Here is an 18,611-nt window from a genome sequence, read left to right as displayed (position 1 = left end):
TTAAAAAATTATTTTATTTGCCACGTGGCAGACATTTGGCAGCCACATGGCATACATGTGGCAGCCACATCAGCATTTAACAGATCCATGGATGGAAAATGTAACGGTTGTATGAAATTGAAATAAAATAGTACTTGAGGTATGAAAGTGAAATGTTTTAAAGATGTTGTATAAGATTGCAATAGACCTCAAACCTGAGGGGCTACTATGTAATTTACCCCTATTTTTTTCTTAAATTAATTTTTTTTTAAATAAATATGTAGACCATATTAAATTAATTTTATGAAAATTTAAATCTAAAAATATTTAAATTCTGATAAATATTGAAAAATTACTAAATTTTTCACAAAACAAGCCTTTAACTTTCACCAATCTTTCATCCCTGGGCTAACTTTCAATTCACCAACCGTTCAATTCACCAATCTTTCAAACTCATGCCAAGCATAAAGTAACATCTTCCTCACATGTCCAATTACGACCTCTAATATGCTCTCTTGCCATGTTGAACAATTTGGAAATGGAAAGAAATGGTAGAAAGATAAATTGGAAGAATTGTGGGAGAAAATTAAGTTTTGTGTGGATGTTTGAACAAATAGATAGGTATTGATAGAGTTTTTGGGTGAATTTTGAGTTAAATATATATTTTTAATTATTTTAGCCGTTGGATTTAAATTTGGGTCGTTAGATCTTTTTTTTACCGTTAGATTTAATTATATTCAATCTCAACCGTTTGATTCAATGTATTTTAAAATAACATATTCTAAAAAAATTAAATTTGAATCTGAACCATTGGATCAACCAACGGTCCTTAAAACCTAGCCCTTGGATTAAAATTATAGCCGTTGGGATGATGATGTTGGCCGACACACATCTGATAGTGGGGCCCACCCCTGTCGGGAAAGCCTTGCAAGCCAACCGCGTGGGGCGTGTTGGAGAGTGGGCGGGCCGAGACTAGCCCAAGTGCCAGCGAGTCCACTCGCATGGGGGGTATTTGGCCCAGCTTTGACATTTGGCTTTTAGCCCAATGTTTTAGCATAGGTTGGGTGGTGTTTGGGGGGGGAATAAATGGGGAAATTTGGCTTTTAACCTACCATTCGAGTTGGTCTTAAGGGAGAGATTCCCATTTTTTATAAATAAGAATTAATTGTGAGGCCCATATATCGAATTTTAACGATACGAATCGTCTCTTTTTCAAGTTGAACCTCATAATTCATGCTTATAAAATATTAGCCAAAGTTGGAAATATTTGAGGCATCAAATTGAGTTCAAATAAATTAACAAACATTTGTTATAAGAAAAACATTGAAATTTCATCGTAATTAAATAGACAAATAATTTCGAATTGAATTAATTTTTTGCAAAAATAATCTATAAATTAAGACTTACAAAATAAATGATTTGAATAGTGATGTGGAAAAGATTCCACAACTAATCTCCTCTTTTTTTAATATAATGGGAATCACCCCAAGAAAAAGTAAACTTGACAAAGGTTTAGGAAAGTGTAGTAGGTAGAAAAGCAGAGAGGAGAGAGAGGAATATATTCAGAGAAAAAGAGAGAGGTGAGGCTTTGTCCACCACCATGACTGAACAAGCGGGTTCGCTTCCAAACTTCCAGAGGTAACAAATTCTTACCTCTCATTCTCCTATACGTTTCTCACCACCCACTTCTGCGTTTTCTGCTTTGTTGTTCATTGCTTTTTTCTGGGTGTTAAATCTGCAACTGCAAATACAGCTTTGCTTATATTGTTCATGTGAATCTGTGATCTGAGGTTTGAATCTAACGGCGGAAAATCATTTGTGTTAGTTTCCCTTTGTGGTGTTTACAGTTTGCTTCACTCTTGGCATACCTTCAGATTATGTAGTAGTAAATTAGAGCTCGGATGTGTTTCTAAAATGACTAAAAGCATTTTTGATAAAAATGTTTTTGGAACAAATCGTAATAAAAATGTAAGTAAATTTGGAAAAAACATTTAAATGCTTCCTGGAAGAATGACATGACCGGTGTTTTTTGCACTTTGCTTTTCAAACTAAAAAATATTTTCTCTAAAAGAACTTTCAATCATTTTAAAAGCATATCCAAACGATTTATACACCCGGGTTTTTGCCGTTAGATCTTGGTCATCGGATACCCGACTAAAGATTTAACGACCGAACATTCTGGTGTATATAATATACTTGAAAATTCCCTGAAAATGATCAAGGTTTCTTGTTCAACTGAAATCTCGAAATTTTTATTCATCTGAATCTGAAACCTGTTGCTAAATTTTTTGAACATAGCATTCTCATATTGTCACAAATTCACAATACTAAAATTTTATCTTAATTTCGTGTGAGAAATAAATAAAATATGTACAATTTTAAGGCCATGTTATGTGGATAGGTTTCCCTAATGGATGCTCAGTTCTTTCCCTTCTCCTCAGGTTAGTAGGGAAAGTGGCACTGGTGACCGGCGGAGCCACTGGCATTGGAGAAAGCATTGTGCGCCTGTTCCACAAACATGGCGCAAAAGTTTGTCTAGTTGATGTGCAGGACAACCTCGGCTTACAAGTGTGCGAATCCCTCAATGGAGATCCAAACATTTGTTATCTCCATTGCGATGTCACAGTAGAGGATGATGTTAGCCGTGCAGTTGATTTCACTGTCGATAAATATGGCACGCTGGATATCATGGTCAACAACGCTGGGGTGTCAGGTTCGCCTTGTCCAGACATCCGCAATGCAGACTTATCTGAGTTTCAGAAAGTGTTTGATATTAACGTGAAGGGAGTGTTCCTCGGAATGAAGCACGCAGCTAGGGCAATGATCCCGCAGAAAAAGGGCAGCATAGTTTCTCTTTCCAGTGTTTCAAGTGTTCTAGGAGGCATTGGACCACATGCATACACAGGGTCCAAGCATGCTGTAGTGGGGCTGACCAAGAACGTTGCAGCTGAGCTTGGGAATCACGGGATACGCGTTAACTGCGTTTCTCCTTATGCAGTTGCGACGAATTTGGCTTTGGCTCACCTGCACGAGGATGCGAGAACCGAAGATGCCTGGACAGGTTTCCGATCTTTTATATCGAAAAATGCCAACTTGCAAGGAGTGGAACTGACAGTTGATGATGTAGCTAATGCTGTGCTATTTTTGGCAAGTGACGAGTCCAAGTATATAAGCGGGGATAATCTCATGATCGACGGGGGCTTCACTTGTGGGAATCACTCACTGAGAGTCTTTAGATGATGAGTAGAGTTAAATGGGTTGATCCTTTACTTCCGCTGGCATCTTTGGAGCGTTTGTCGTGGAAAATGATTTCCGCACTTCCGTTTCCTCCTGATGCATTTATCTGTTTCATAGAAGTCCAATTTCAGATAATGAAATGCCGAATATGTTTCCATCTCTCTTTACAGTTAACTGTCTACCTGGCTTCTTACAAGTATTTTTTCACATTTCCGAGTTCACCATTTCGTGTGCATATTGCTGGATTGTTGCATTCATTTCCATCATAAGTTATATAGAATCTGCCAGGCCATGGAAATGTCAAAGCGTATGAAGAATTCACCTTCGGAGAACACTGGCCTCCGGAATCATTTTGAAGCTTTCATTCAAAACAAATCCGAGCAATAAGAAAACACCTTCACCGTAAATATGACTCCAGAGCCTTCAAAACAAATAGGGTAAACAGTGCAAACAAGACGGTTCGGATACGATAAATATTGAGCATAACGAGATCCGATTGGCCAGCACTCCCCCTCTTTTATCTCCTTTTTTTTTCCATCATAGCCACACGTGTCACAACCTCATTACTCCAACAAAATTTGGAGCCTTCTAGATGATGGTCAAACCAATTCCCCCTTATCTTTGCTTGTCTATAACTTCTTCGTTATAACTTCAAATTACGTTCTGTTTACATCCGTGCATTCGTAAGGACGAGTACTATAAGAATACACTAAGGAAACGGATCTTACGTGACACAACAAGACGGTCAACAAAAATCAACGCATTTGCCTTGAAGGGCATTTTCATAAATTCATATTTTAAAATTATAAAAACTGTGATAATTGGGGACGGGTCGTTACATAATGCTTCACCAGATTTGTGGCGTTGTGCTTTCTACTAACATGAGAGATTTTTATGCTGATAACGTGTTATAAAATCAGCGGTGTGTGTGCAATGGAATAAATGAAACAAGACACAAAATTTACGAGGATCCTCTACAATCAGTGTGACTGGAGTACATCCTTATGGTAGCAGTGGTGCTTTCATTCATTATATGAAATGATAAGAGTACAAAGATAACTTTCTCTATTCTCTCATATCTTCTTGCTTTCTTTGATGTTGTTGATGTTGTATTTCTTCTTACACTTTGGCCTTCCTTATATAGGCAAATGAATAGACAAGACGCTAAATCAAGATCTACCACACTCATGCTTTTGTGTCATCCCCATGAGCTTTTGTGTCATCTACATGAGCTTTGGCATTTTCATCATGTGCTTTGACTTGACATCTTCATCATGTGCTTTGACTTGACATCTTCATCATGTGCTTCTTTGTTTGAGTGTTAGACAAAGTTTAGAGGGATGAGTTGTAGAACTTCTATATGAGATGTAGATGAGTTGTAGATAGGATGAGTGGCCATCCACATTGAATGGCTATGAATTACAACAAGTGGATGGATTAGGAGTTTTATGAGTTTCTAAATCATACGTAAAGACTTGAAAATACAATAAGCGGAATCTAAATAGTTAACCCATGAAAAAGTAAACATGACAAAAGTTGAAGGGGCTACTTCTTGAGGAAAAAGTGTGTTAGACTGTTGAGTAGAAAAACAGAGAGAGAAAGAAAGTCGAAACACATCAGAGGAAGAAAATAAGAGTGGTGAGGTTTTGTCCACCACCACCATGACTGAACAAGTGGGTTCGCTTCCGAGCTTCCAGAGGTAACAAACTCTTACCTCTCTTTGTCATATACGTTTCTCTCCACCTATTTCTGTGTTTTCTGGTTTGTATATAGCTTTGCTTTTATTGTTCATGTGAATCTGTGATCTGGGTTTTGAATCTAACGGCAGAAAATCATTCGTGTTAAATTTCCTGTGTGGTTTTTACAGTTCGTTTTACTCTTTTGGTAATACCTTCAGATTGTACAGTAGTAAGTTGTGTTGGTTATTTCAGTTAAATTAGTGGGTTTTATTTTCTGGGTTTGCAGATTGTGTTAATGTTGAAGTTGAACTAATCTGGGATTTTTAAATGTCGTTTGTAACTTTTCAGCCAGTTTCTGTGAGTTTCATGAACCCTTTTTGTTTTTTCTTTTCCTTTTAATTTGCAATTTTTCTTTTTCCTTTCCCACCATGATAAAAGACAAATGAGAAATTTATACCATGTATCCTATGCACCCAGATTTTTGGCCGTTACATCTTGGTCATTCGATACTTGACTAAAGATTTAACGACAGAACATTCTGGTGTATATCACATACTTGAAAATCCCCTTAAGATGATCAAGGTTTTGTGGTCAACTGAAATCTCGAAATTTTTATTCATCTGAATCTGAAACCAGTTGCTAAATTTTTTGAACATGGCTTTCTCATATTGCCACAAATTCACAATACTAAAATTTTATTTTAATTTCGTGTGAGAAATAAATAAAATATGTACAATTTTTGGGTCACGTTATGTGTTTATGGTTTCCCTCATGGATGTTCAGTTCCTTCCCTTCTCCTCAGGTTAGTAGGGAAAGTGGCATTGGTGACCGGCGGAGCCACTGGCATTGGAGAAAGCATTGTGCGCCTGTTCCACAAACATGGCGCAAAAGTTTGTTTAGTTGATGTGCAGGACAACCTCGGCTTACAAGTGTGCGAATCCCTCAACGGAGATCCAAACATTTGTTATCTCCATTGTGATGTCACGGTAGAGGATGATGTTAGCCGCGCAGTTGATTTCACTGTCGATAAGTATGGCACGCTGGATATCATAGTCAACAACGCTGGGGTGTCAGGTTCGCCTTGTCCAGACATCCGCAATGCAGGCCTATCTGAGTTTCAGAAAGTGTTTGATATTAACGTGAAGGGAGTGTTCCTCGGAATGAAGCACGCAGCTAGGGCAATGATCCCGCAGAAAAAGGGCAGCATAGTTTCTCTTTCCAGTGTTTCAAGTGTTCTAGGAGGCATTGGACCACATGCATACACAGGGTCCAAGCATGCTGTAGTGGGGCTGACCAAGAACGTTGCAGCTGAGCTTGGGAATCACGGGATACGCGTTAACTGCGTTTCTCCTTATGCAGTTGCGACGAATTTGGCTTTGGCTCACCTGCACGAGGATGCGAGAACCGAAGATGCCTGGACAGGTTTCCGATCTTTTATATCGAAAAATGCCAACTTGCAAGGAGTGGAACTGACAGTTGATGGTGTAGCTACTGCTGTCCTCTTTTTGGCAAGTGACGAGTCCAAGTATATAAGCGGGGATAATCTCATGATCGACGGGGGCTTCACTTGTGTGAATCACTCACTGAGAGTCTTTAGATGATGAGTAGAGTTAAATGGGTTGATCCTTTATTTCCTCTGGCATCTTTGGAGCGTTTGTCGTGGAAAATGATTTCCGCACTTCCGTTTCCTCCTGATGCATTTATCTGTTTCATAGAAGTCCAACTTCAGATAATGAAATGCCGAATATGTTTCCATCTCTCTTTACAGTTAACTGTCTACCAGGCGTCTTACAAGTATTTTTTCACATTTCCAAGTTGACCATTTCGTGTGCATATTGCTGGATTGTTGCATTCATTTCCATCATAAGTTATATGGAATCTGCCAGGCCATGGAAATGTCAAAGCGTATGAAGAACTCACCTTCGGAGAACACTGGCTTCCGGAATCATTTTGAAGCTTTCATTCAAAACAAATCCGAACAATAAGAAAACACCTTCACCGTAACTGCAGAGCCTTCAAAACAAATAGGGTAAACAGTGCGAACAAGACGGTTTGAATACTAGAAATATTGAGCATAACGAGATCCTATAGGGTAAACAGTGCAAACAAGACAGTTTGGATACGAGAAATATTGAGCAGAACGAGATCCTAATGGTCTTGCAAAGTAGGCTAACACAAGGGAGTCACAATGCAGAATGGTATGAACCACCCAACCATTGTCACTGTAAACAAGACTTGCTATTTGTGGATAACAAGTATTAGCAGAGCAGAACAAGGACAGAGACACAGGCAAGCACCGATACCTTACACGCTTAAAATTTGAAACATCAGACAAAAGCTTTTTCATTCCTTCATATCTATAAATTCATTCCTTCATATCTATAAATAGATTAAATTGAAACCGAATAGAAGTAACATATCTACCGAAGGCAATTCCAAGATGAACAAAGTCAAGGACCATCAATCCTATAGTTGAAGGCGCCACAGCCAGAGAGCAGAGCAGGTCAATCTCAAGTTAGTTTCAAATAAGAGAGTATTCGTATAACGAAATCAGCTAGACAGTGCAAGGGGAAGACGAAAAATGATTTTTCATTTTTCTTCATCCATGACGACCAATTGAATTCATTTCTAGCAAAATACACTGAGCCAAAAGCTAGCTGCTACCAATGACAATGAGCAGCGCTGCATCTACGATACTACATCAACAATATCTAACCTCTTTTGACCTACGAACATCATACATCCTCGACTTTAACTCTCCCTTGATACACACTCAATAATTGAGGTACTTCATCTGTATATCTGGCCACAAACCTCTTCAAGAAGGATTTCTCCACAGGTTTCAACAGAGAATACAAATTCACATTTTGAATTTCCTTTATCAATCCTTTCGAGATCAAAACTTCAACAACCGAACACCTTGGGATTATTCGCTTTTCCAAACTGAGAGCCACAATGATTGGGTATTTGTTAATCGCTCCTGCCGGCCATCCCATTTTGTTCACTAGGAATTCCATTACCTGCATTATTTTTTTCTCCGACTTAGTCATACATTGAGGGAACCGCTTAAACGCAGAGAGAACATCATCCTCCGACCAACCCCACCTCTTATAAGCTTCACAATTACGACTCCATATGGACTTACTATTACTACTACACAAAGCTTTTATTGCAGAGACAGACACTGATTTTTCCATATCAAAGCCCATTTGCTTAACCTCATCCACAACCGTGCCGAAATTCTCAGGATTTCGTGTTAAAGAGCTAGGAAAATGAGCTAACAACAGAGAAATACATGATCGGGGCATACCTAGTTCTCCCAAAATCTCAATATTTGGCGCCACATTCTTCGAGTGGCCTTCTAATAAAATCCGCGTGCCGCCGTTCTTCAAAAAGACAACGAAGTTCTTCTTAGGAAGCAGATTCATAAGGAAATGGCAGGTGGGTTTTATCCGTTTCTGCAAGCTCACACTCAAAACAGCAGGAGAGGAAGCGATAATTTTTGCAAGGTCATATTTTGAAGCTCCAAGAGAAGTGAAAAACTCAAGCTTTGGCAAAAGGGTTTTCTCCGGATTGGTTACGAGAAGTTGTGGGCACAACCTCACAAGCTTGGAGATCTGGGTTGCAGAAAACCCACGGTTTCTGAGAAGGGCCATGACGGAGTCTGCTCTTTCCGGGGATCGCAACTTGACCCGCTTAGATGCTGAAACTGCACCTTCCGGAGACAACCCACATGAGTTTACCAGGTAATTGGCTGCGAAATTGGGTTGGGGTTCTGAGATTTCTGAGGCCAGGAGTCTGCAGAGTATCAGGCTTTGAAGAGAAGAATCAAAATGCGAGGGATTTAGATCCACAAACCCAACAGCATATCTTTTAGTTTTGGGAAATAGGGAATAACCCAATCTGCCGGCCTTCAATTTGAAGAGGCCTACCATGTTAGGTTCCCGGCGATGTCCAATTTCAGGTGGAAAGTCTGAAACCTCGGCGGCTCATCCGTTCAGAGGGTTTTAGCATTTCTACCGGGAGAAAGCCGAGCTTTTCATGGGCTTCGCATTGAGAACTTTGTGACTAAACCGTTACGGGCCTACGGCAGCTTCTGGTGCCAATGATTACGGTCACTATTCTAAAAGCTTCCATTTAGGCGCTCAACGGCTGATTACCGTCCCGATTAATATCTAGGCTTTTGAAAATTAGAAAAAAGCACCTAGACCTGCTGGCGCCCGCCTAAACTGCCTAGGCATCCGCCTAGTGCCTAGGTCGTGACTTACTTCGATAGAAAATAGATAACTTTAATCTTGCATTTTATATTTTTCAATAAATTGTAAGAGACTTGTTGAATACTTAAATGAACACATATTATATGTTTGTTCCCCATGTTTTCATTATGTTTCAATACTTATATGTCATTCTATTTTATAGTTTATGATGAGGTTATATATACTCAAGTATAAGCATATACATTTATACGAAATATAATATATTTACTTAAATTTGTCTAGTCTGCCTAAGCACCCGCCTAATCGCAAGACCCCAGCACGCAGCCCAACTAACGCCTAACGTTTTTTAGAACCTTGGTTACGATAACATTTTGGGTTAATAAAATAAAGATGTGTATATTTTTTTTATATATTCTCATTTTAATGGTATGAGGCGCTATATATTAGTGTATCTGTACCATGTAATTTGATCTCCGCATACTTGTGAGATTGACGTGAACAACAATATAATAATCAAATATTAATGTCATCTTAACAACATTATATTGACGTATTGATACAAAATATCGACACATATCACAGAAATTTCTATTGAGCATCAACGTCGCTACCATGGCATTGATATTAAGTTGCAGTATCATCGCCCGCGTTAATGTCTGGGCAAGGCGCAGCCATGCACACGACTTATGTGCGCGTGGGAGAAAAACTGAAGCCAGCACAAGACAAAGAAATTACAATGAAACAGGCTTAAAAGAGGCAGTCTATAGAAACACTTAACAAAACAGGACCGCCCGTCCAGTAAAACTCTCCCGATGTAAAACTTAAATGCACAAGCTACAAGTACTCAGTAAGAACAGATGGACCTCCGATGGAAATTCAAGGTGAAGAGTTCCCCGCCCGCCGAACTTACGGACAAAAAGATTTGCATCAAGACATGTTAGCGGTTATATGCGTTCACCAATCCATGTCGACAGTAGCTCACATATTTTAAACCACGGAACAACGTACGCAAGCAAGATTTCAAGACGCCAACAAATCTTCTTCAAACTAATGAACACAAGTAAAAACTGCTGAGTTAATATTTATATGCAGACTACTGAAGTGAAGCACAAGCATTTCAATGGAATAGTTGACGAATATGAGAATCTGCTGTAGAAATCGACAATACATTCTTGAATCAGACTCGTAGCTTTAACATGGATTTATTACATACCTTGCTTCGGAGGAGTGTCACATTTTCTCATGAAGGCAACAACAGATATGAAACAAGCGAAACAGTAATTTCTTTTTCTTTTAATTTTTCCACTCAGTTTCTATCAAAACAACCACAATTACCATGACTAATATGAATTAAAGATATAAAAGAAGAAGAAAGTTTCATCTGGGCAATTTGAGCTTTTTTTGTGACTGTTTTGGGTTTTTTATTACCTTTGAAGAATTGCACCGGTGAATCTGTGGAAGAGATTAAGAGATTATAACTCTTAGTACCAATTTATTGATTGCAAACAAGGCAGGCATAGGGTACCAAGCAATAGAACGAAAAATAAGATCAAGCACTATGTAAGACCTATATAAACAGTAAGAAGAGTAGGCTGCCTTTCCTACAACCAGATCGAAACTTACCAAATACTCTCACCACCCAATCTCCCTGATTACACTCTCGCTCCTCACCATCACTCTAGAAAGGGAAAGAAGCTCTAAATCGCCTTATCTGTCTGGCATAGGAAACTAGGCCATAAATGAGCAACATTTATACCTAGGATGGCTAGCAACCATATCTCAACCTAAATAGCCATTTAATTACTTGCAACAAAATACCACTTTCATTCTATCACCAAACAATTCGGGTGCACTGGGATGGGTACTCGCTGTAAAGAAGACATAACTTCACAGCATGAATAAAATGCTAACAATACAATGATTCCGGAATCAAATTCTCCTTCACATAACTAAGGAGCTTACATAATGTTCTATCATTCACAAGTCAAATGACTCCTAATAACAAATCCCACCAAAGCTGGCATTTTGTGCCCCGGAAGAACCCAATTAACACTCACAACCCACTGCAATTTATTTTTTGATAAAAGGCAAGTGCTAAGAAACAAGCACAAGTGAATCAAAATGACACAATGATACTGATCTGGGCCATGGCCACTAAAAAAAAGGCTAGCTTCTAGAGGGTAGTTAGTAACAGAGTAAACTAAACTACATAGTAAAACGAACCCCATAAGAAGCATGTAAATTTGTGTTTTCTAACAAAAGAAATCATGAAGACAATCCAAATTTAAGAACCAACAATGCACTTCGGAGTGCAGGTCAACCTGAAGCTGGTTTTCAGATAAGAATGTATATAAAACTAAAGCGATTAGTTAGTGGAGTTGAAGACGAACAAATGTTATTTCTCTTTGGCCATGACTGACAACTGAATTGACTTCCATAGAATATCAACAGCATATTAGGTATAAGGAAGGCAATATTGATATGTTAGCTTCTACCAATCGAGAGGCTAAAATTATTACAATCTCACCTCTCCTGACCAACCAATGTCATGCATCCTGGACTTCAACTTTGCCTTGATACACACTCAGTAATGCAGGTACTTCATCTATATATCTGGCCACAAACTTCGCCAAGAAGCATTTCTCCACAGGGCACATTACAGAAAACAAACTCACATTTTCAATTTCCTTTATAAATCCTTTCACCATCAAAACTTTAATAACCGAACACCTTGGGATTATTCGCTTCTCCAAACTGAGAAGCACTATGATTGGGTATTTGTTAATCACTCCTGCCGGCCATTCCATTTTGTTCACTAGAAATTCCATTACCTGCATTATTTTCTTCTCCGACGTAGTCATACATTGTGGGAACCGCTTGAAAGCAGAGAGAACATCATTCTCCGACCAACCCCACCTCTTATAAACTTCAGAATTACGATTCCATATGGATTTACTGTTACTACTGCACAATGCTTTTATTGCTGCAACAGATATAGTTTTTTCCATACGAAATCCCATTTGCTTAACCTCATCCACAACTTTGCCAAAATTCTCAGGCTTCCGTATCAAAGAGCTAGGATAATGAACCAGCAACAGTGAAATACATGATTGGGGCATACCTGATTCTCTCAAAATCTCAATATTTGGCGCCACATTCTTCGAATGGCCTTCCAAGAAAATCCGCGGGCCGCCTCTCTTCAAAAAAACAACCAGCTTCTTCTCAGAAAGCTGTTTCCTAAGGAAATGGCAAGTGGGTTTTATCCGTTCCTGCAAGCTCATACCCAAAACAGCAGGATTGCAAGCGAGAAATTTTGTGAGGTCATCTTTTGAAGCTCCAAGAGAAGTGAAAAACTCAAGCTTTGGCAAAAGGGTTTTCTCCGGTTTGGTTACGAGAAGCTGTGGACACGACCTCACAAGCTTGGAGATCTGGGTTGCAGAGAATCCATGGTTTCTGAGAAGGGCCAAGACCGAGTCTGCTCTTTCCTGGGATCGCAACTTGACCCGCTTAGATGTTGAAATTGCACCCTTTGGAGACAACCCACATGAGTTTATGAGGTAATTGACTGTGAAATTGGGTTGGGTTTCTGAGATTTCTGAGGCTAAGTGTCTGCGGAGTATCAGACGTTGAAGAGTACAGTGTGGGGGTTTTACATCTCCAAGAACAAATCTTTTAGCTTTGGAAAATAGTGAACAACCCAATCTGCCGGCCTTCAGGTTGAAGAGGGCTGCCATGTTAGACGGCGCCGGCACTGATCACTTTCAGGTGGAAAATCCAAAACCTCGGCGGCTCTCTAGTAAGATGTATGTTTTTCATTTCCTGTTTTCTGACCCACTGGACTTTTAAAGCCTTACACTTCAGGCTACACTAAAAGAAAATCAATTATTAATAAGCTGAGAACTTACTAGTCGCCAGCTTTTGGGTGCCTGCTCATCCAAGGCACCTCAAAAGTGGGAGCCAAATGCATCCCTTTGTACTTCTTCTCGTCGTCGCACTTGCGGGACAAAAAAATATATTAGTTGCGTAAAAATGGCAGGATAGGAGGAAAAAAAAAAACTTTATGCGACAAAAATATTCGTCACATAAGAATACTTCGCACGACAACCATAAGTGTTTGTCGCGCAAGAAAAAGCGGGAAAAAAAATTTTCTGCAAAATGTTTGTGCAACGAAAATATTCGTCAGATACCCTTTATCCGCTCCCATTTAATGCGCATTTATAATGCATTTTGCACGACGAACCACGCATTTTGAGCAACGAAGTTATTCGTCGAGCAAAATGTTACGGGTTCTATATAAACACAATTTCACAAACCTAGTTTTGAAAGGTTTTCTTTCAAAGGCAATGGCCGATTCGGTTCTTGGTTCAACAAAAAGTTGCGTGGGAGAAGGCTCTCACGAAAGGAAAAGTGTGTTGTGAATAGAGAGGTACCGTCGTAAGCGAGTGCCCTACTTTGAAGACAAAAGTAGGGCTGATGCGTACAAGCAAAAGAATACACAAAAGCAAGCAGAATAAGCAAAAGAATACACAAAAACAAGCAGAACAAGCAAAAGAATAGACAAAAACAAAAAGTTTCCTACAAAATATTGGGGAGTTGAGAATCCAGTCTCTGCTGCAACTCTTTGATTTTCAGTGAGAACTCTGCTTTTTGCTCCTTGTAGCTTTGTAGCAAGTATTCCTTTCCTTCTATCACCTCCTTCAATTCTCCTACTTCCCTCTTGAGCATCTCAACCCTCTCTCCATCCCCTCTTCCCCTTTCGGTTGCATCAAAGTTGCTTTCCCCATCAGGAAATCCATTCACATGACCATTTCTTTCTTCATGTTGCCAAATAGTGACCTGGGGTGATCTGTCAATGGGGCTCACATGTCCAACACAGTGATCAGCGATTGCCTTCCTCAGCCTTTGGATTTCTCTCTCCGAATCAAAAAAGTCCCTGTTTGCTGAATCAAGTTGTGACTGTAGATTGGTAGAATGTGCCAGCTGTGCATTCAGTGAACTCTGCAGCTCTACAATCTGATCCTGCATCTCTAATATCATGTCATCTCTTCTCTTCAGTTGTTGCCTCAGTTTTTGTATGACTTCCCGCTTACTGAAGATGTCAGACCCAGATTCTGAAACACACGGAGAATCTGAGGAGTTTGAATAGTGGAGAAATGGCTTTGGAGGCAACTCAAGGCGATCCGGAGAAGATGCCCAGACAATGCCATTCTCCTTGTTAAATCCAGGGGCTGGAACCATGACTAAAGGCAGGGCACCATTGGATTCAGTCAGCGTTTGGTCATTGGGCAGGCACTTCATCTCCATCATGCCCTCAGTTCCTATTTCAAACCCATTGCATATATGAAACACCCAGATTATAATGGGCTGTCAAATAATATATCACGCTATTGCTCATCAAGCAATATGGGAGAACTGCAAATAAATTGCAACAAACATAACGCAATTCAAATGAAACTCAACTAGCATCAATCCAAATACAGATTGCTGTTTGACAACAAAACTTTCCATACAGTTCTTCAGCCTCACTCTTCGGAAAGAGTCCAATTGTTGTTATTCTTAACAAAGCCCAGTTAGATTAAAGTGTAGCATTAAAAACTGAACACTGAGTTTCTCATTCTCTTCTTTTTCAATATGGTTGTATCTCACAATATATCAGACAAGCTTTCACACCCAAAGGAGAACCATGCAAATGAAGGTGTAATCAACCACTGGAACAAAACTAATTTTGAATCCTGAACAGAAACTACTTGTTTAAACCTCAGAAATTCTAAAGCCAACAATTTACTACTCCATACCTGACATGCAATTAAAGCAACCACCATCATTTTGTTGTGTAAAGGAATAAACGTTTGAGTGCACACGGCAACCTGCAGACTTTCTTTGGTCAGAGGATTTTCCACTTCCTGAAATTGACAACAATGTTAAAAGGTACAAGGAGCCACTGTAAGGAAAAAGCTATACACAATTAGAAATATTCGAACCATTACTAGCATTCTCCTGGGGCTTTGTGTCAAGTGCTTGCTTCAGCTTGTAACCAAGACGAATTGACAATGTACTTAACAAGGCACCACCAGCAATAAGAACCCAATTAGGTCCATCCCCCTGAAAAGGTTTGGATCTCTGAGCTCTTGACACAGCAGTTGTTTTTGGTTTCATTTTAAAAGCTAGTGGTGTCGGAGGAAAAAATTCTGAATCATCCAAGAATGACCTATGTCAAGAAAATACCAAATTTCCATGCTATCTGTATGAAAGACATCATTTTAGGTAAATTGAATCACGAAAGAGAAGTTAATCAATCTTGACATGAAAATTGCAATCACTGATGCATGAATACTAACCACGACAAATGAAACAGAGAACTGACAGTAAGCCTACAGATTTTCATGTGAACGACTTAGAATTACTAAAACGACGGGATGTAGAAATCAACAAATAAGTGGTTAATTTCACTGCTCGTGAGTAGGGCTGGGCACGGGCCGGGCCGGGCCCAATTTTGAAGGGACCGGACCGGACCCGGGTTTAAAAGAAACGGGCCGGGCCGGGGTGGGTATAACATATTTTAATACAGGAACCGGACCTAATCCGGCCCGTTTGAAATAGGCCAGTCTGGGCCAGGTCCACGGGTCCTTTTTTTTTTTGGGAAAAAAAAAACTAAATTTTTACTGCAGCACAGCTGCACAGATTCACTCACAGTACAGATTTTATAGTTTGCACAACACATCCAAACATTACAAAGTCCAACATCCAAGTCTATAGATTAACATTACATCCAAAATAACAACGTTACATCGTCCAACATCGTTCGATACATTAAATCTGAGACATTCAAAATGACATCCGAGACATCTAAAGATCAAATCAACATACAAAATATCCAAGAGCTATAAGTACCGGACTTGCGTCATACTCAATGTTGCTAATGTGTTACAAGAAAACATGCTTCGCAAATGGGACATCACTAGGGAAAATCAAGCTGCTAAACAGGTCCATCAAATACAAATAGAGATAGAACAAGTATAGTATTACACATACTACAAAGGCTGGAGAATCACAAAAAACGAACCTCACCAGTAACCCTTCTTGGCTTGCAAAGTGGCAACAACGACTAAGCACTTCTCAATATCAGGGATCTTTGCCTAATAATCAAAATGAAGGAATCCAATATTAATACATGGGAAAAAAAACGTTGGAGAAACAGTATAAGTTGATGTAAAACACAGCAATCCGATTTTCATATACTGAAGTCACAGGTCAGGTACAATCATGAGTGAAGCAATTCCATAACATGTATTTATATAAACAGAATATGAAAAATCACTACAATCATTTTCTCTCACACCTAGAATTTACCCCAAGGGTGATGAAATGGGGTCAAGTTAACTATGAAAACTTGGCTTTTTTTTTTTTTTTCTTTTATTACGGGCAAAGGCTTTGTTGTTGTTGTTGTTATTACGGGCAAAGTCCAATATAGCTGCAGATTAGACTCAAGGTCTAAAGGCAAACTCCAACGTGCCACTGTGCCAAGCAGCATCAAATTTCATAAGTACCGGCGAAAGCTATAAATGGGGTAAAAAATATGTCAGATGCAATGGTGTTGAGTCTGTTGACACACTGTCTAATAATCACTTGTAGTTGGGTGCTTTTTGAAACAACACAAGGGCCATGTAGACTAATCGAATAATAAAGAAAAGGGCTTTGCCGAGAAAACCTGAAGATCTCTCTGCTGAGCTTAGTTTGTGTTCATGTATTTTCCCAAAGTTTCAGAAATACATTAATGGTGGCAACAGATCAATCATCAATCTACAAATGCAATTCAAATTTTAAGAAAACCCTAAATGGTGGCAACAGATCAATCATCAATCATCAATCTACAAATAATAATTTAAAACCCCTAAAATCCCCACACCAGAAATTCATATTAATAACAAAAGCCTAATTCAAAACTACCTAAATTTTAGAGGGATGATGGTGGTCGCGACGGCGGCGGTGTTGTCGAAGAGGAGAGAATCGAGCCGTCGTGGTTCTGGGACCTGGGTTCTCTGGGATGTGGTCGAGGAGGATGGGTTTATGTGTGGTGCCGTTGTGTTGGTCGCGACGGCGGTGATGGGCTGGGTGATTTCTGTGAGGTGAGGCTGGTGAGCACTGTCGTCGAGGAGGAGAAGACGATTGAGAGTTGGGGTCGAGGGAGTCGAGGGACGGATGGTGGAGAGGTGGAGTGACTGTTTGAAAATTGGAAGCACACAATTATGGTGTCTAAGGCAAAAGATGGCCTCTAGAATTTTCCTTTTGTTTTTCCTCTACAATATGATTCATCTGTTTGAAAATTGGAAGCACACAAATATACAAGGTAACATGGCAGGTGGGAATGTGGGATTGGGAGGAAGGCCCTAGAAAAATGCAACAGCTATTGGCAGAAAATAGCCACCTCATATCATATGTAGTTAACTTGAATTTTGCAAGAATTACGTAGAGCGTCTTCTTGGATTGTCAATTATGCAATGAAAATTGAAAATTATCTGTTACATTCATACGATTACAAAATACCAAATCAAGTTAAAGTGTAATTACAAATTGCCCGCCCAAATTTCAGCTCGGAAGAGAATAAAAATCTTTTCCTTTGAATAAGAATGCAGAAGGAATTTTGCAGTCTGGGTCTGATAACATAACTAAACCTCATTTGTTTAAGACGTCAAGTTAAAATAATTCCCAAAAATTATCCATGGAAGCTGGGACACAAACCTATAACTCCAATTGAAAATAGAAATGAAATTCACCAACATAAACCAAAAATATCGATTCCAATTTAGAATTTACGCATAGAGAAGAGAGACGAGAGACGAGAGACAAGAGAGAAGACTAGTATCTATCATTCTATCATTTGAAGCAAAAGAAAAGAAAAGAAAGGCAGACCTCGTTCGCTCATTGGGTTCGTCCATTTACAATAGTAGCCATTAGGTTAGGGCTTCAAAAAATTTAAGCAACTAACTCTCTCTGACTTGGTCACTCTACCCTTTTTTTTTTTTTTCCTTTGTAGAAACAAAACAAAATACAGGTTAAATTACAAACTTTGATTAATGCATCGTTTCTTATGCCACGTCACCCTTTCATCTGGAATATTGGCAGTCCAATCCCTTATTACCCCCTTTACTTTTTTTTATTTTGAAATTTGAGAAATAATTTAAATGTGATCTACAAAATTTAATTGTTTTGTTTCAAGTTTGAGTAGTCTAGATAAGTGAATGAAGATAAATAAAAAGCTAAAAGCTAATTTTAATTTAGTATTTAAAATTAGCTTTTAGTTTTTTATTTATTTTCAGCCACTTATCTAGACTACTCAAACTTGAAAACTTATGCATTTTAGAATATGTTTTGTAAGAAAGTAAAGATTAAAAGAAAAACTAACGAAAAGTTCAAAAAAACTTTAATTTTAATAAAAAATGACAAATAAATGTATAAGTGAATAGTACCAGGAAAGGTAAAATCTGGTTTTTCGTTAAAA

General features: G+C 39.0%; 5 protein-coding genes across 25 annotated transcripts; 2 read left to right on the top strand and 3 right to left on the bottom strand.

Annotated features, from left to right (window-relative positions):
- The first annotated feature begins 1,464 nt into the window (after positions 1–1,464).
- LOC114819149 ((+)-borneol dehydrogenase 2-like) lies at positions 1,465–3,375 on the top strand. Its single transcript, XM_008385622.4, has 2 exons — positions 1,465–1,617; positions 2,421–3,375. Exons 1-2 carry the CDS (start codon positions 1,580–1,582, stop codon positions 3,217–3,219), a joined length of 837 nt encoding a protein of 278 aa, XP_008383844.2. The 5' UTR covers positions 1,465–1,579; the 3' UTR covers positions 3,220–3,375.
- Positions 3,376–4,538: 1,163 nt separating this feature from the next.
- Positions 4,539–6,652, top strand: LOC103446486 ((+)-borneol dehydrogenase 2). Its single transcript, XM_008385621.4, has 2 exons — positions 4,539–4,915; positions 5,698–6,652. The coding sequence occupies exons 1-2, from the start codon at positions 4,878–4,880 to the stop codon at positions 6,494–6,496; spliced, it is 837 nt and encodes a 278-aa protein (XP_008383843.3). The 5' UTR covers positions 4,539–4,877; the 3' UTR covers positions 6,497–6,652.
- An 849-nt stretch (positions 6,653–7,501) lies between these two features.
- Positions 7,502–9,257, bottom strand: LOC103446485 (transcription termination factor MTEF1, chloroplastic-like). Its single transcript, XM_008385620.4, has 2 exons — positions 8,206–9,257; positions 7,502–7,915 (listed from the first exon to the last, which is right to left on the bottom strand). The coding sequence occupies exons 1-2, from the start codon at positions 8,828–8,830 to the stop codon at positions 7,866–7,868; spliced, it is 675 nt and encodes a 224-aa protein (XP_008383842.1). The 5' UTR covers positions 8,831–9,257; the 3' UTR covers positions 7,502–7,865.
- Positions 9,258–10,023: 766 nt separating this feature from the next.
- Positions 10,024–13,078, bottom strand: LOC103446484 (transcription termination factor MTERF15, mitochondrial-like). 2 transcript variants are annotated; one of them, XM_008385619.4, is made up of 2 exons: positions 11,640–13,078; positions 10,024–10,159 (listed from the first exon to the last, which is right to left on the bottom strand). In XM_008385619.4, exon 1 carries the CDS (start codon positions 12,844–12,846, stop codon positions 11,659–11,661), a length of 1,188 nt encoding a protein of 395 aa, XP_008383841.2. In that variant the 5' UTR covers positions 12,847–13,078; the 3' UTR covers positions 10,024–10,159; positions 11,640–11,658. The 2 variants fall into 2 exon arrangements, with proteins under 2 accessions (XP_008383841.2, XP_070680507.1); XM_070824406.1 differs by lacking the exon at positions 10,024–10,159 and adding an exon at positions 10,360–10,564.
- A 432-nt stretch (positions 13,079–13,510) lies between these two features.
- Positions 13,511–18,114, bottom strand: LOC103446483 (uncharacterized). Of its 20 annotated transcripts, none has more exons than XM_070824410.1 (6): positions 17,060–17,423; positions 16,821–16,912; positions 16,176–16,248; positions 15,094–15,353; positions 14,908–15,015; positions 13,511–14,430 (listed from the first exon to the last, which is right to left on the bottom strand). In XM_070824410.1, the coding sequence occupies exons 4-6, from the start codon at positions 15,266–15,268 to the stop codon at positions 13,688–13,690; spliced, it is 1,026 nt and encodes a 341-aa protein (XP_070680511.1). In that variant the 5' UTR covers positions 15,269–15,353; positions 16,176–16,248; positions 16,821–16,912; positions 17,060–17,423; the 3' UTR covers positions 13,511–13,687. The 20 variants fall into 20 exon arrangements, with proteins under 20 accessions (XP_070680511.1, XP_070680514.1, XP_070680516.1 ...); XM_070824413.1 differs by having other exon boundaries at positions 16,181–16,248; positions 17,060–17,418; XM_070824415.1 differs by having other exon boundaries at positions 15,094–15,349; positions 16,181–16,248; positions 17,060–17,285.
- Positions 18,115–18,611: the final 497 nt, after the last annotated feature.

Source organism: Malus domestica, chromosome 07 (genome assembly GCF_042453785.1).
Source record: "Malus domestica chromosome 07, GDT2T_hap1".
In the NCBI taxonomy this organism is placed as follows: domain Eukaryota; kingdom Viridiplantae; phylum Streptophyta; class Magnoliopsida; order Rosales; family Rosaceae; genus Malus; species Malus domestica.
Note: the sequence above shows the minus strand (reverse complement) of the source record. Positions and strands in the feature narration are given on the sequence as shown.

Bases quoted from the DNA above. Each gene is read 5' to 3' on its own strand.
- LOC114819149 (XM_008385622.4), top strand. From the start codon at position 1,580: ATGACTGAACAAGCGGGTTCGCTTCCAAACTTCCAGAG. The intron at 1,618-2,420 runs GTAACAAATTCT...CCTTCTCCTCAG, and splicing joins TCGCTTCCAAACTTCCAGAG to GTTAGTAGGGAAAGTGGCAC.
- LOC103446486 (XM_008385621.4), top strand. From the start codon at position 4,878: ATGACTGAACAAGTGGGTTCGCTTCCGAGCTTCCAGAG. The intron at 4,916-5,697 runs GTAACAAACTCT...CCTTCTCCTCAG, and splicing joins TCGCTTCCGAGCTTCCAGAG to GTTAGTAGGGAAAGTGGCAT.
- LOC103446485 (XM_008385620.4), bottom strand. From the start codon at position 8,830: ATGGTAGGCCTCTTCAAATTGAAGGCCGGCAGATTGGGTTATTCCCTA. The intron at 7,916-8,205 runs GTATGCCCCGAT...AAAATAATGCAG, and splicing joins TGAGATTTTGGGAGAACTAG to GTAATGGAATTCCTAGTGAA.
- LOC103446484 (XM_008385619.4), bottom strand. From the start codon at position 12,846: ATGGCAGCCCTCTTCAACCTGAAGGCCGGCAGATTGGGTTGTTCACTA.
- LOC103446483 (XM_070824414.1), bottom strand. From the start codon at position 15,268: ATGAAACCAAAAACAACTGCTGTGTCAAGAGCTCAGAGATCCAAACCT. The intron at 15,016-15,093 runs GTTCGAATATTT...TGTCAATTTCAG, and splicing joins CCAGGAGAATGCTAGTAATG to GAAGTGGAAAATCCTCTGAC. The intron at 14,431-14,907 runs GTATGGAGTAGT...GGTTTGAAATAG, and splicing joins TTGCTTTAATTGCATGTCAG to GAACTGAGGGCATGATGGAG.